Source organism: Danio aesculapii, chromosome 18 (assembly GCF_903798145.1).
Source record: "Danio aesculapii chromosome 18, fDanAes4.1, whole genome shotgun sequence".
Classification (NCBI taxonomy): domain Eukaryota; kingdom Metazoa; phylum Chordata; class Actinopteri; order Cypriniformes; family Danionidae; genus Danio; species Danio aesculapii.
The window spans coordinates 46,431,213-46,448,746 of NC_079452.1; the positions used below are offsets into that span (position 1 = coordinate 46,431,213).

The 17,534-nt window shown below is 34.5% G+C and overlaps 1 protein-coding gene across 1 annotated transcript in view; it reads left to right on the forward strand.

Moving 5' to 3' along the window:
• The first annotated feature begins 7,958 nt into the window (after positions 1 to 7,958).
• Positions 7,959 to 17,534, forward strand: part of smad3b (SMAD family member 3b) — a 33,037-nt gene continuing 23,461 nt past the window's right edge. The window contains exon 1 of the mRNA XM_056477837.1: positions 7,959 to 8,322. Within this exon, the coding sequence (XP_056333812.1) occupies positions 8,120 to 8,322 (203 nt within the window). The 5' untranslated portion in view covers positions 7,959 to 8,119. The remainder of the gene's footprint in view (positions 8,323 to 17,534) is intronic.

Consider the following 17,534-nt stretch of genomic DNA (forward strand, 5'->3'; position numbering starts at 1 on the left):
TCAATTTAATTCAAGTTTATTAGTATTGCACTTTTCACAATAATTATTGTTTCAAAGCAGCTTTACAAAAGGTGCGCATGCATTACAATCAAATTCGAAAAAGTTAATATAATTAATTTTCATAACTTTATTGGTTACCAATAACTTTAACTAATTAACTAGTAACTAATAGCTTTTAATCGTTAAATTTATTATAATTAAACAGTTAACCTGCAGTTATGTACAGGTATATATACGTAGGTGATGTATATGTGTATACGTTCAATGAATTTAGTTAGTGTATATAAATAAATAATTACATTTAATGAACAACCAACAAAATATAGAATTTTACATCCATACAGTATATAGGGCATTAAAACGTGATGATTATTTCTTGTTGAAAAACTGAAAAAAAAAAGAATAGTTGTGCAAAAAATTGCAATATTATAATTAAACACTAGGTGGAGATATATTTCTATTTTTAACAGGTTAGCTCTTTCTCAAGCATTGCTTTGCAACAGGATGACTTGTTCATTAAGGGGCAAATGCTTTACAAAAATTGAGATATACAGTAGATCTTAGTCCAGTTCTTACTATCTTTGCATAATAGAATCATGTCTGCAAAATTGTTGGAAACAACTTAAATATGTTGAATTTAAACAAATTAAATTTAGTATTGTTCAACTTAATTTGTTTGTTTAAACTCAGCCCAAATAAAATTTTACTTAACTTTAAAAAAATTTAGTAAATGCAAGGAATCATCTTTGAATCTGAATTTTTTTTCAGTAGGTAACAAATTCAGTCCAAATCTCTATTACAAAAAAATTATTGTAAAATAATCAAGATAAAGTGCACTGTAAAAATGCTGGGATTCAGACAATTCCTTCATGTTCTCAACACAAATGAGTTAAGTTATCTTAATTGTTTTTAAAATGTTAGGTGGATTGAACATAATACAATCAAGTTGTCCCAGCAAAAAAACCTAAGAAATTGTGTGGATTGAGCTTATTTGAAATAAGTAGTTTGGACAAGCAGCAAAAATATTAATCTTAATCTTAATATTTATATTAATATTTATCTCAAGTGTCTTCCGTATTATGCCTATAAGTTCAGTGTTTTTGCAGTGTTAAACAAATCATTAACAAAATATACAATCAACAAACTGAATAAAATCAAGTTATTATTGAGACATATTGCTAGAGTCGATGGAACTCAGACTGCAGAAAGCTTAACAAAAAGCTTCTTAATGTTGAGTAAAGAAGAAGAGATCTGATTTGTTTTTGAACAGACTGTCGGGAGGGGGTGTGTTTGATGGAGGAGAGTGTCTGAGGGGTTTATTATGGGGTCAGGGGAGAATGATATGGGATGGGGGTTTGTGGGGGAAAAGCTCAGACAAAACTGAAGCTGCCCCAGATTTTTTTTTACACAATTAATTCATATGGTCAACAGTTAGAAGTTTAAGGTGACACCCTGCTGGCTTACTGCTCTAGGATAGGTGTAATTATTCATTAAAGGGGCAGTTCACACAAAAATTTCAGTTGGTTCATTATTTACTCACTACTTGATGAGTTTTGTTTTACCTCCTGATGAACACAAAAGAAGATGTTTTAAAGAAGCTCTTGACTTTTAAAGTATTTTTATGGAAGTCAGTATTTTCTAGCATTCTTCAAAGTATCTTCTTATGTGTTCAACAGGGTGGGGGAGCAAAATTAAATCCTTAAAGGTTTTGAACAACTCAAGGCTGAGAAAATAATTACATTTTAATCTTTTAGGTGAACTATGCCTTTCAAACCTGTATATCCAAACAAACCTGTGCATTCAATCCAGGCTATTAATTGTTTGTGAGATTATTTAAACAGATGATGGATGGCAATCACAAGAAAACCTCTGATCTAATAATTCGCAGTGAAGCACACAATCACTTTTAGGTTTCCATCAGTGTTATTAAGTTTTATTGTGGTTACACAAAAGCCTCATAATCCTTGGCCCCCTCTCATTCACACCATTGTGTAAAGTCCAGCTGATCTCCTTCTCCCCCCTCAAATCCTGACTGCTTCCCATGTTCCCGGTGTGGAGTCCGGCACAATGCCATTGTTATCCATCGGATTGTCTGCGGTCATTACTCACTCGGCCGTCCACTTTGCCTTTTGTGCTCAGCTATCTTTCACTCTGGACATGGACCTGAGACTCAGCCTGGGCCCATCTGCCACACACACACACACGCAGCTCTGTACCAGCTGTCCTGGTGAAGTCCCCAGGGTAGAAACAGGTGCTGGGTTTGTGCGGGGTCGAGGCTGACAGTGCACGGCAGCACACGTCGATTCCTCAACAAAAACACTTGAACTTGATGGTACAAATTGTCTGATTCAGATGCAATGGAAGAATTGTTCTGTCGCCTCCCAGCGCTATATATAATATAATATAATATAATATAATATATTATAATATAATATAATATAATATAATATAATATAATATAGTATAGTATAATATAATATAATATAATATAATATAATATAATATAATATAGTATAATATAATATAATATAATATAGGGCGACACAGTGGCACAGTAGGTAGTGCTGTCGCCTTACAGCAAGAAGGTTGCCGGTTCGAACTTCAGCTGGGCAGGTTGGTGTTTCTGTGTGGAGTTTGCATGTTATCCCCGTGTTGGCGTGGGTTTCCTCCGGGTGCTCCGGTTTACCCCACAACCCAAAGACATGCGGCACAGGTGAATTGGGTAAGCTAAATTGTCCATAGTGTATGAGTGTAAGTGAGTGTGTATGGATGTTTCCCAGAGATGGGTTGCGGCTGGAAGGGCATCCTCTGCGTAAAACATGTGCTGGATAAGTTGGCAGTTCATTCCACTGTGGTGACCCTGGATTAATAAAGGGACTAAGCCGAAAAGAAAATGAATGAATAATATAATATAATATAATATAATATAATATAATATAATATAATATAATATAATATAATATAATATAATATAATATAATATAATGATAAATTAAATTAATATTAAATTAAATTAAATTAATATTAAATTAAATTTATTTGTATTAAATTTAATTAAATTTAATATAATATAATATTTAACAATTTCCTGTAGAATCTACAGTAATTTACTGGCAGCAGTTCGCCAGTAACTTAATGTAAATCAACTACAGCAAAAATACTGTATTTACATTTAAAGCACCATTTATCTAGCGCTATATGCATTTACAGTATTGTGTATCTTTACTGTTAAATATACACAAATTTTCACAATGCAATTTTAAAAAACGGTAACATACTGCATAACGGTCCTACAGTAAAATACAGTTCATATTACAGTTAAATACTGTGCAATTTATAAAAATCGCTAACAGTGTAATGTAATACAATACAATACAATACAATACAATACAATATAATATAATATAATATAATATAATATAATTTCCCAATACTGGGTTGTGGCTGGAAGAGCATTTGCTGTGTAAAACATATGCTGGAACAGTTGGTGGTTCATTCTGCTGTGGCGACCTCTGAAATAGAGACTAAGTTAAAGGAAAATTAATTAATGACTATAATATAATATAATATAATATAATATAATATAATATAATATAATATAATATAATATAATATAATATAATATAATATAATATACACTTTTAACAATTTTCTGTTGAATCTACAGTAATTTACTGGCAGCAGTTTGCAGCCTTACAGCAAAAATACTGTTTTTACATTTAAAGCACTATTTATCTTGCTGTATATGCATTTACAGTATTGTATATCTTTACCAAAAAATGTACAGTAAGTTTCACGATGCAGCTTTAAAATACGGTAACATACAGTATATTGGTTCTACAGTAAAATACAGTGTATTTTCAAAGCCCTTCTTATTTTAGGGTTTTAGACATGACAATGAAGCTGTAAATGGATATTTAAAATCTTGTGACTATAGTGAAAATAATTTGGCTTGAGAGTTTCTGTTTAGGCCTAACTGTCCGAAAAGGTCTGAAACTATGCCAGAGTCCAACGTGAAATTATTACATGCTGTCCATTGATGGTCAGATAAAAATAGATAAAAGGAAAAGGGGGCTATCAGTGTGGGCCTCTGGGTAGAGTTATTTATATCATAAGCACAAATGTGCCCAGAGGGAGGGGGATGATGTTCAGCACATATGAATAACAGTCCACAAACAGATCAAAATACCCACAGCCCAGTCACCTTAACCGTTTCCCCAGCATGCATTCAAGGTGAAATTAAAGCACTTTTATTGGGGAGATCAAAGACTGAGCCTGGCAGGACTCCTCTATTTTAGGACTTTACATTGCGGGTTGTAAAAAAAGGGAATGTGTCGACACTTCAGATGCCTTTTCTCTTTACTATGGCAGTCTGCACGTTTATCTCTTAGAACGTGATTTACATTTCCCCGGGTGGGTGATATGGCAACATTCTTAAAGAATTCTTGCTTAATATTTGATTTTACTAGATAAATGTTGAAAGAGTTATGCGATTCCAGTCACAGTTATTTGATTTTATGGAGCAGGTGTTGTTTAAGACAAGACAATGCATGCAAATAGCAATTTTGAGATTTTAGGTTTTGGAATTTTTGCTTTTAAAAAAATTGCTTAAAGGGCACCCTTTTTACCCTATTCAAGAGTTAAGATAAATCTTTTGTGTCACCAGAATGTATCCATAAAGTTTCAGCTCAAAACACCCATCAGATTATTTATTATATCTTACAGAATATTGGAATTTTCTGCTTTGAACACAATGTTGTTGTTGTCTTTAATGCTAGGTCTCTCCGTCCACCGTTCTCCCGTGCCTGTCAGAGTGTGCCTCAATCTCCACCTTGGCTGTGTCAGATAAACAGCACAGTGACATACATGAAGGAAGCAGATCTTACATAACGTTTGTGAGAAATACTACAGTAAGAACTTTACCAATGATTATTTGATGAATTTGTTGTGGAAGTAATGAGAGTCGATGAGTCGCACACAATGTTGTTACAAAGTTCACACACACACACACACACACACACACACACACGCGCGTTTAACTTTGTACTGTTTTTGCAAGGCAAATGTGACAGGATACCCGTTAATATCCACTGCTGTATGGATATCCGTTATGTTAATGTACAAAATAAACCTGATTTAACGTCTAAAAACTGGGATTGAAGCGTCTTCTTCTATAATTGTACTGACATGCGGCTATGGTGGTAGGTAAAGCTGAGCTAAATAGCTGTAATTCATTACAAACATGCACTGTTTTAAAAATGTTTTATAATTGTTAAACTCATTCTTGATCCCATTTGATGATGATTGATGATCACAGAGAGCTGAACAGATCTTTTGATCCCGGTTTCTTTTGCGCACGTCCTGTCTTGTTGATATAATTGTACACGTTACTATGGAGACATTCGGTGGACAGGGAAACTGCACTACTACGTCACGTTGTGGTGGGCATCAAAATGAGAGGGATTTGGATTCTATTTTAACTTCAGGATATTTAAAATAAAGACAATTATTGTGTTAATATATCTCCAATATGACCCTGGACACACTATACACACAGTTCTGTCCAAACAACTTACAAAAGATGATTTTCATCATAGGTGCATTTTATAGAAAACATCTGAAATTCACCTTTAATTGTTTCTTTTGTTGTATGTTTCAGTTAGTGTCTGTAGATTTAAATTACTCTACATGGTTTTAAAACCCTATTCTCAGAATGAGTTTCTTCCTGCACTGAGCCATAAATTTCCACTTAAAGTGCACCAAACTACACAGTTTTGTTCATTTCTGTATTCTGAAGGTTTTTACAGAGTGACCATAAATAATTACATTTTATTCTACAAAAATCGGACCTTTCTTGCCTGTTTCCGAATTAAGGATGGATAGAAAAACATTCGCCAATCCCCCTCTTTAAAGCTTTATATAGATGGATGGACGGACAGACAGACGGACAGACAGATAGACAGATAGAATTTGCTACAAAAAAACACCCAGTAAAATGTCCCATGCATTCTTTAGTTCACTACTGTAATATGCATTGCATTAATTTTAAAACTTTTACAGTAACTTACTACATGTTAGGAATTTGCTGTATTCTACTGTAAAATGTACAGTAACTGAAGTTGATGACAAAAATGAGACAGTTCATGTACAAAATCTTGTATCTCAAATAGTATTTAAAATAGATTGATGAATGAAAACTACATTTGTAAACCATTTAAAATGGATATAATAACAATGAATATAAAAAAAAGTGTTGTACATGATCTCGTCACTTGTATGAAATTTATTAAAATCAATAACAAACACTAAAAATAAAGTTCTTGTACTGCTAGTGTGAAATGTAAATACTGTAACATACAGTAAAAGTACTGTAAAATGTTCATAAACTGTAAAATCATGTTAAAATGTGGTAAAGGGCATTTTACCATAAAAATAACTTGTGATAAAGTATTTTTCTGTAATAATGAAATTGCGGTAAAGGGCCCTGCTACTGTAAAACACATTTACAGGTAAGTTACTGTAAAGGGGCAGTTCCAGTAAATTGCTGGCAACAGTGCTGCCAGTAAGTTACTGTAAAAATACCAAAAAATATATAACAGTGTAGACTGGGAGTGAAATGTATGCCTTGTTGGCATAATGAATACATCATTTGCATATTTAAACATAATATTTTAGAAAACCACATTATATTTTTAACCCTATTGACCCTATTCTTGCCTTGCCCGCTGATTGTGATAAAATGTGTGTGTTTTTATTTTAATTATTTTGAGTAACAAAACATTAATTGATTAATGCATTACAGAGGAGAGAGAGATGACAGAGACGGATTTCTCTGAACCGGGAGCCCTTGTACTCACTCCAGCTGGCCTGAATTGATGTTCTGCTTCTGAATGAACATGAACTGATTCGGGACATTCCCAGTATGTGCTTGCAGAGGGCAAGCTGCAACAGGCCTGAATGCAAGTACACAGAGAGGTTTCAACCCCGTCCCCTCCCTCCTGTCTGCAGTCTAGAGCCATTGTACAAAAACTTCAGACATCCAAATAGTGACGTTTCTCTCAGAAGTCTAGATTCTCAGCAATGTAGCAATGTTTTCAGTGAAGTTTGATTTTTGATTTAACATACAGTAATATAATACAAGATAAAATTGTAAAATAAATGGGGAAAATGAAGCACCTACTGTAGGTTTTTTATATGAATTTTATTATGCCTGGTGTTAACAATGACAGTACTATAACATCACATAACAAAATATATGAATAAGGGATATGGATTTTAGTATGACTGTTTTTAAGGCTTATATTGGTAGAAGACAATAATAAAATGTTTAATTTTAGCACATTTAATATAATATGATATAATATAATATATAATGTGCTAAATACGTCAACATCACATATGCTAAATATGATGTTAAAATATAGTATAATATAAATTTTGTTTATTAGGAATCTTTTATTATGCCTGAGTTACAAGATATGGTAAAAATGACAGCGCTAACATTTCATAACATAACATAAAAAAAGTAAATAAGGGTTATGGATTTTTAGTATGACTGTTTTTAAGGCTTAAATTGAAAGAAGACAACAATTAAAATGAATAATTTCTGCACTGTTAATATAATATAATATAATATAATATAATATAATATAATATAATATAATATAATATAATATAATATAAAGTTTACAAAAAAGAAGTAGGCTGCATTTAGGTCATTCTGTGTCTCTTTTTCTTCCCAACTTGACTACATGAAACAAATAATTTTTTGTCAGACAGATAAAGTATTTGACTATTTGTATATTTCTTATGTTTTTTTAAATGGTGTTTTATTACATCTAATAAAAGTCTGAACTACAGAGAAAGCGGAGGAGGAGGAGGAGAAGGAGGGGCGGGTTCAGTCAGTGCTGCGTCTCGCCGAATATCATCCGAGTACCGTTCACTCTCCACAGCCCTGAACATCTCTCACCAACATGCGGGAATGTGACTCTCGTGGACATAAAGAACTTGCTTTTTTATTTTAAATCTGGAAAAATTAACAGGTCTATCGACGCAATCGTAGAGTCTCCAATCCCCTGATAAGGAATATATATTCGTAGCTGCTTCTGATCAACTAAAGATGTCTATATTGCCTTTCACGCCCCCGATCGTGAAGAGGCTGCTGGGCTGGAAGAAGGGCGAGCAGAACGGACAGGAGGAGAAATGGTGCGAGAAGGCGGTGAAGAGTCTGGTGAAGAAGTTGAAGAAGACCGGACAGCTGGAGGAGTTGGAGAAGGCCATCACCACCCAGAATATCAACACCAAATGCATCACCATACCAAGGTACATAATCATGATTGTGTTTAAAACATAGTAAGCTGCCCGCCGAGATGGCATTTTGTACAACATAGCGCTCATTCGGTAAACAAACCCAATTTAAAAGCAGGGTGCCTAGGGTAGAAAGCTTAGTAGTTTTTGAGACACATTCACATACAGTAAACGTTGAACTAGTTAAAACCTAACTGTGCGGCTAACGTTGCTAACTGCAAAGAACAGCCAGCGAGTGTTGTTCTCTTTTCAGATAGGTTTTCTAACACTGGATAAGATTATTAATATGTTATTTAGTTTTCTGACAGACATCAATTGATGTTTTATTCGTCACTTAAGCATTTTATTTCTCTGACAGTTACAACTAAAATGCGCACATCGTTATGTGACAACGTTAGCTTGCTAAAACCAAGCTTTGCATGGTTGCTGTTCATTGTCGTATCTCGTTTCACACTACATCTACATCTAAAAAATATATATATTTGTAATATCCTTATCAATTTTTCATATTTACAGATCAGTTTTGTTAGCTAGCCCTGTCAGCTAGCCTGCCGTGCTGACTATGGGTGAAAACATCTATTACTTTTAACTGTTGAGTTGGTTTTGAAAGCTTAAATGGTTGATTATAAACTTCACCTGTTTTATATACATAACAGTTTAAAAGGCTGCGATAAAGTTACCGTTCAAGCTCCTACAAGTGAATAAAATGCCAAACGCCACAAAATGCCAAGCTAAACTGTTGTATAACGTAACAGTCTGAAATCTGGAGCACACTGAGACGGTTTTGACAAATTTTTATTCTGAGAGCTGGATTGGACATAATTTTACAGTTTTGTGATTAAACCTTATTAGTATGTAACATATTAGTGATAATGCTGAAGTGAGATTACTCAGTGCTGGGGTTAAACTGTCAAAACAAATCACTGCAACTAGTGAATGTGATTGTTCTTCATTATACTGGAGAAGTGCTACTATATATCAGTTGTTTTATGTATTTTAATGTTCATTGTATGATACTTTGTTCTTGCCACTAAATCAGTGTACAGTGCCCTGTGCCCCAGATGGTGGTGGTGAAGGAGAATAGAGGAGAGTAAAGCTTGTTATATCATAACCACTGTGGTAGTTATATCCAATTGTACTCAGGACATTTTGTCACGGGTAAAAGGATTTGGAGAATTAATAGCCCTACAGATGAAAACGCAAAGCCTTTGTGGCTGTTGAGTGCAGTAATATGCATATTTTACTTGAAAGTATTACATGTAAACTGCATATATTTCCATGTTATTTAGATTCATGAATGGCAAGAAAAAGTTGAAGGATCATTCATTTTGCTTACTGAAAATTATGCTTAATGTAGACTAAGTGAATTTAAAGGCACAGTTTATTGCTTTCAAACATGTTTCCCTAAATACTCCCCCAATAAGCAATTGAATTTGAATTTTGAATTTATTGAATGGGATAGCCCCTTGAGATGAACCATCTCATTTTCGAGGGGGTCCCTAAGAACTACATAAATCAAACAGAGTACATCACATCATAACAAACATACAGCTAACAAATCAAACAAACAAACAAGCAGCATGCTTAACCTGAAACACTTCCCACAGTCTAAAGCCTAAGCAAACAAAAACATATAATCAAAAGTACAAACAATTTGATATACAAACTGCTTTAAATAAGAGGGGTAGCTAAAATAAACACTTAAAAAGAAACAAATACCACTGATATTTTCTGCGGAACTTAGGTTGAAGCAAACCAAGAGATTCGTATAATATGCAATGATGGGTTCTATTGACCTTATTCTTCAATGCGGAAGTGCGCTCGTTTTTGCGATTTGTTTTAGGACTTCCGATTCAGTTGCCTATGGGAGAAATGACTAGAAATAATAAACGTCAGAAAACAGTCAAACTACTCGCTCTACAAACAAGTGTTTGCATGATTATACATAAAAAGTACAATAATATAATAAGAAAATATAAGTTTGCAACATAAAGCAGCATTATGAGCTGTTTTTAACCTCTAAAAATGAATGGACGTGAATGAGACCGGAAGTCTCGAGCCAAAAAGATTCAAATGGCTACGCCCGCTCATACGCGGAGAATAAGGTGAATAAGGACATCTGAAAACAAACTGACATGAAGAATTAAAGACAGTATTTGTAGGTTTTAAAATAATATCAGAGGTACTGTTATAAATAATATCAGCATAATTAAAGGAAAAATTAATTGAGAGAATTTTTTTCTTTCTTGAAATGAAAAATTATTATTAGAATGATAAAGAGAAGCTATGCACCGATATGACTTTTTAATTATAAAATCAATATGGGAGTTTAAAAGACAGTTCAGTGTTGAGCCAAAGAGCTAGATATTTAAAGAGCCCATATTATGGGTTTTTGAAAATGCCCTTCCATGTAGTGTGTAACACAGCTCTAAGTGAAGTGAAATATCCAGCTAAGGCTTAAATCTGTAAGTGTTTAAAACTATTGATTCATCTATAAAACAGTCGACTCATAGTTCTTCAAACGAGTCGTCTTGATAACGTGTCATTAGGTGTTTCGTGATGACGCGACTACGAAACACAAGTAGTTGCGCGCGCAAACCCGGGAGATTTGAAACCTGCGGCCACGCCCACTAACAGAAAAATATTTCTTGATATTATTGACAGTCTACCCAAAGATAAAACCTCAGCATTATAGCCCAGCCTTGAGCAGTTCGAGTGCTTCTGGAAACTACTTGCTTACAAAGAAGACTTCATCGGCCGTTTGTTAAAGGAAGGATCAGTAAAGTCTGTCAGAACATGGATCAGTGCATCATGGATCAGTTTCTTCCTCCATTTCACAAGTGTAAGTACGTGCGATTAAAATTGTTGCCTCGTTTACTCTAGCTTGCAAATTATGTATTTAGTTGCGTTTTGTTAACGTTACTTGTAACCGCGTGTACTGTATCAGGTTAACTCTTCATATTCTCATATCGCGTGTAAAGCAACGTTGAAAACGTGACGCGTGCTGCTTTGTTTACGGATGTGTGTGTGTTGTGTCCTCTGAGGAGGAGGGTAATGTATGTGTGTTGTGTCTTCTGAAGAGGAGGGTAATGTGTGTGTGTGTGTTGTGTCCTCTGAGGAGGAGGGTAATGTGTGTGTGTGTGTGTGTGTGTGTGTGTGTGTGAGAGAGAGAAAAGAGCAGGTAGAGTGTGACAAGCTAGGAGATCTCCTCTCCAGTTCTTGGAGTTTTTGCTCAATAAAATAGTTTGTCGTCTGTATTTTCAAGCCCATCTTCTGTATTTACATTTACTCACTGGCAGCCAAAATTCACGCCTTACACTATGAAGCGCGTGTGCACTGTGACTACTTTTATATTGTTGATTAGCTGCTGGGCATTTCACTCTGTCTCGCGCTGAAGGCTGTCAGTGTCAACCAATCGCAGCAGGCTGTCATCGGTCCAATCAGGGCAGATTAGCTTCGCGCTGAGGAGGGGTTTGGGAACAAATTAATCGCTGAACAATTCATATGGGAGTCGCTGGGATAATTCGTTAAAAATAAATGCAGATTATAAGACCATGAGAAGTGTTTTTTGACCTTGCATGCATATTAGACTGTTGTTGGAGACCATTACAACCAAAATATGACCTTTTATGTATAATATGGGCTCTTTAAATTGGTCAAACCCAAACTCATGTTATTTTTACTGTAATATGCAGATTAACTAAATGTAATTCACTGGACCATTTTTTGTAGGTGTATGTTTTAGGAAAATTAATTAGCATCTAATGATTTTCTTTACATCAAGTTGAAATAAGGGATTTATTGTATAAAAATGCATTTGATGACTGGCTAAACAATGTACACAAGGCTTAGAGTATACATCCTCAACCAGTTTTATTACTAACAATTAGGGCTTCTTGAGTTAGACAAAATATAAAAATCACAATTATTTTGGTCAATAATAAGAGTGTGTATTAAACATGATTACTCAAGTGAATAATATCATTATTATACTATAATTAAGTTATTTACAAGTCCTCAGTGCTCACAAAAAAGATAGGGATGGGAATGTGATATTACCCCAAAGAAACAAAGGACAACTGGGAGATAATGTAGTAAAATCATTGATTCATTATGAAATGATTTGCAGCACAATAGTTTTTTTAGTGTGCTTATCTTGTTTTTATTGGAATTTCATCACTTAAAATAATTGTATTTGTGCAACCAAACTAATGTAACTAATTAATTTTAACAAAGCTTACATTCCATACAGGTAGGTCTGTACTGCACAACACATGGACATGAGTTCAGTCATTTTTGGTGATGAAATATATATACATATCACCCATTAGGGATGCAGCGATTATAGATTTTGATTGTACGATTATAGTCTGAGAAAGAATCACGGTTTCACGGTTATCAAGATTGTCATGCATTCATTAATTTCAAAACACTTACTAGAAAAATCACATGAAAACTCCTTATGATTTAAAGTGTTATTTATTGCTGCTCAGTAACTAAATACAGCACAAAACAATAATAAAAAACAAACAATAGTCCATTTACCTTTGGACTTAAAAATAAGTGAAAAAAGTTTTAGACATTTAAACACAAGTAATAATTTTACAAATAAATGACAGAACAATGAATAAATAAATAAATAAATAAATAAATAAATAAATAAATAAATAAATAAATATAAAACTTATCACTTTAAATAAAATGAATCGCTCCCAATATGTGCGCTCAAGCCATGCACCTCTTTCAGAAACAACGAACTTGCGCGCCCAAAAAAAATGATATGTGAACATCCCTTAGTTAATAGCTTCAGCCATGGTTAATCTAGTGCGTGCCTATTAGCCTCGGTGTACTAGCTCAGAACTTTAAACTAGCGCACAGTTGGCATAACTTTGTTTAGTTGCAGCAGTTTTGTTCCATGCAGAAATGCGGTATTAAGAAGTCTTTACGATTAAATAACTATGACGAATTAAAGCGCAGTTACTAGTGAAATCGGTTAATCATTGCATCCCTATCGCCCATACATTAAAACCAACTCTAGCAACATTTTAGCTGATTGTGCAACATCTCTATCTCGATTGGAAGTGTCAGTGTCAGTTTGATTAAAAAACACTATGGTATTTACTATACATTACTGAAGTACGTTTTCATGTGGGTGCCTGATTACTGAAAATAGATCTGGTAGCAGATATAGCAGCCTCCATTACTTTTTACCTTGCACTTTTTTGTTAATATTTATTATTATTTATTTGTTAAGGATGTACGCTTTTCACATTCTGATTCCAATGGCTAATTAATAAATTACTAAAATGACTATAATTAAATAAAATATTCTTAAGAATAAAATATTATGTGTTCTTTGCAAGAGTGTACTTGCATTATGCATAAATATAGTGTACATATATTGTCATTCTGACTTTATATAATGAGTAAAATCAAATTGCCTTACAATGACAATAATATCATTTATTACAATATATTTTAATGCAATATATTGTACGACAAAAAATAGATATCATGACAGGACTACACACAGGCCTGTTTAAATAAATAAACGGGTCAAAGTCAGGTCAAGAAATCTCTGTGGGATTCCCCTGGTGACAAACATAGTGTTAATAAATAGCAGTGATATCAGCAAGCGGTATTTGAGCCTGGGGTTACATACTTGTGCATACCTTACCATCTGTGAGTGGAGAGTTTAGTCAGTCAAAAATCAACGGATTTGTATATGATCTCATATTCCAGCTGTTTCCCATATTTGTTGATCACAAATTATGGCAGGTGAGCGGGATTTTCTCAATTGTTTACAGTGCTCGCTTACAACTGGAGCCGCACTGGGATCTGTTCTTTTTCACCCTTGTTCTGTTTCCATTTGGCTTCTGGTTTCAACACTCCTGCCATTCTGTCTAGGCAAAGTTCATGAATTACTCAAGCAAGGTCCTCCGGAATAACTTTTTTTAAATTTTGAGACTTTATATTCGTTTTGTTTTGTCATTTATGGGGTATTTTGCATTTATGGGGTATTAACATTTTCAAATACTGTAGTTCCTAAAACTATTGGCTGACGTACACATCTTTTGGTGTGCTTGCATTGCACAAACTGGAAATAATTTAGTAAGGTATTACATTCTGGATAATTTTTGCATAACATTTCTGTGGTTTTCCAGATTAGTGCTGATGTAAATGACAGCTCAGATTTATCTTTAAACTAGTTGAAACTTCTGTTTCGTTTTTTCTGAAATAACACACTCCTCACCTGATCTCACAGTTCTGTTTAGTGCCTTATATGAGACTTACTAAATAAGAAATGCTCCAAAAGGAGAAGCAAATACTTGTAGCTCTTCTCTTATTAACTTTATACACTTACAGCTGCTCAATGAAGGAAACATTTTTCTTTTTAAACAACCACAATCAATGCAGTGCAGGGTTCAGAAGAATAGCGCTATTTCATTTAGCTTTTGGCCTGTATGCCATGATATATTTCTCTTTCAGAAAAATATGGTAACACTAGCAGTTAGATAATTGGTTGTCACACCAGTGCAGCTGCGATCAGAAGTTAATGTAAAGTATTAATATTATTTATTAAATTACGCATTAATTGTTTTTTATTAGTGTCTACTAGGCTTGTGCCGGTATTCGGTAATGCGATAAATCACGGTAATGAATATGCACGATATTGTTATCGCGGGCACTTCAAAATACCGTGAAAAATAATAGATCCGAATTTATATTCCTAGAACGCGCCTTAGCTTATTTTCCATCAACCGCTTGAAGAAACACTGCGTATATGCTGCGCAGAACTGATGCGCACTCTGATGTAAACAATCCCCACATGTAGAAGCCCTGTGTGCGCGGCGCCGCTGCCACCGCGCTATAATCCTCACACGCAGGGGCGGACTTGCCATCTGGCAGACCAGGCACTTTCGCGGTGGGCCGACGTACTTTTTGGGCCGGGCTGATCATCGTCTTATGATTTGATCGGCCCATAAAAGGCTTAGCAGCCTATCGTTTTTTTCTGCCTTATTGATTGACGCTGCTGTGATCTGTGACTCTCTGAAAGTAGATGCTTTTTTTCCCGGACAGACAGACCGGGCCGGCCCATGTGACACTGTGCAGCCCATTGGCTCTTTTCGGTATTGACATTGGGCTGGCCCAATCACAAACTCCTATTTTGGACTCCGTGTGAGCGTGCGTCGTCTGTGTGTATTTGTCAAAATAGTCGAGAGTCAGAGAGAAGAAACGCAAGGGAGGCGCAGAGAAATCGCGGGAAATACACCAGCGTTTCATTTAGCGATTCTGAAAAGTTCTCTGTTCATTCTAGTACACGGCTAAAAACGCAAATCACGTGACCACACTCTCTGCCCAGAGCTGCAGCCACTAGTTCAGCGGGTGAGCATAAACCCCAGGTGAGAGTTTAGTCCATGTCAGACAGTTCATCTGCTGGGTGATCTCATCTCACTATAGTTGTTAAACGTGATATTGAATTCATCTTGTTGTCTCTATCTAACAATTCTTATGTCTTTTGAATCACTTGTTCTCAGTTAACTGTTTTGGCTGAGTGCAAAGATAAGCTAATATATTAATTTATGTAACCACATACACTGATTCTGCACATTGACTGATTGCTTACCTTTATTGTTTAAATTTAATGTAGGTTATACTGTTATAATGGCCATTATTGGTTATTAAAACTGATATTCTGCAAAAGAGACAGTGTAAATCAAATATCAAAATGAAACAAATTTGACTTATATTATGTTTTCATTGTTTAGATAGTAAAACAGCAAGCAGGATGAGGTGAAAGGTTAAAATGTAACACTGTTCCCTTTGAAGATTTACCCATGCATTGGCAGGCAGTTTTTGTTATGTTTATTATTGAATATAGGCTGAGTGAATAGTGTATTGAATAAGCTAAATTGACTGTAGTGTATGAGTGTGTGTGAATGAGTGTGTATGGGTGATTTCCAATATTGGGTTGTTGCTGGAAAGGCATCTGCTGCATAAAACATGCTGGAATAGTTGGCAGTTCATTCCACGATTGCTGATTAAAGATGGTTTCCCTTTGCGCATTCACTTTAATATAATTGCTCAAGTTTACTTTTATATTGTTTTATTTATATTTATTTGTATTTAAATGTTTGAAGTACTTTTAGTTAATTAAAAAGTTATTAAAGTTACTAAGTTGACGAAACTGAAGTTTCTCTAGTAAAATTACAATATCGTGATAATACCGTATACCGTGATAAAAGCTCAATCAATTAATCGCAGCATGAAAATGTGATACCGGCACATGCCTAGTGTCTACCCCTACCTCATCCCTAAACTCAAACCTCATGGTAATGTAAAAATATTATTTGTTGTACAGTGTCACAAAAATTATGCTATATTGATGCTAGTATCATCTAGAAGTCTAGATGGGATACAGCTAAGGATACTAGCGTCAATATAGCATAATCTAATAAAATACAATTATATTAGATTATACTATATTGGTGCGAGTATCCTCAGCTTTTCCCGTCTAGCTAATAAAATAGAATCAATGCTTAATTCAATAGATAATATAAGTACTCTTTGCTAATTTCCTATCGCAGCTGTATCTCTTTTAGCAAAAACGGCGACTCCCATTACTTGTCATATAACAAATAATACAATCATTGCTAAGCAGTTTAATAGACAAAATATATGTTCTATCACATATTTATATATAATAACATAATCTCATAATTATATATAATCTGAGTATCAGATTTTTCACAATAGAATTAGAACATTTGTATACAGTATATGTACTGAAAAGGACAAAAAAAAAATACGATATATACATTAATCATTGGGCCTGGCGGGTCATGTGATAAGCTAAATGCGTTGCTATGGAAATTTAGAACACCATGGATTCAAAGTAATGGGCTGCGTCCGAAACTGCATACTTCCATACTATATAGTACGGTAAAATCATTATGTGAGTCGAGTAGTATGTCTAAATTCATAGAATTCGAAAATCAGTATGCGAGAAGTACCTGGATGGCCTACTACTTCCGACGAGATTCTGAAGTGTGCATCAGATGGATGCTATGCTATCCCATTATGCCCCGCGAGAGAATTCATGAATAGGAGTGAAGAGACACAACTCTTTTATGTGAAGCTGCTTTGACACAATCTACATTGTATAAGCGCTATACAAATAAAGGTGAATTGAATTTAATTGAATTAAAGTCACGCAGGTAGATCAC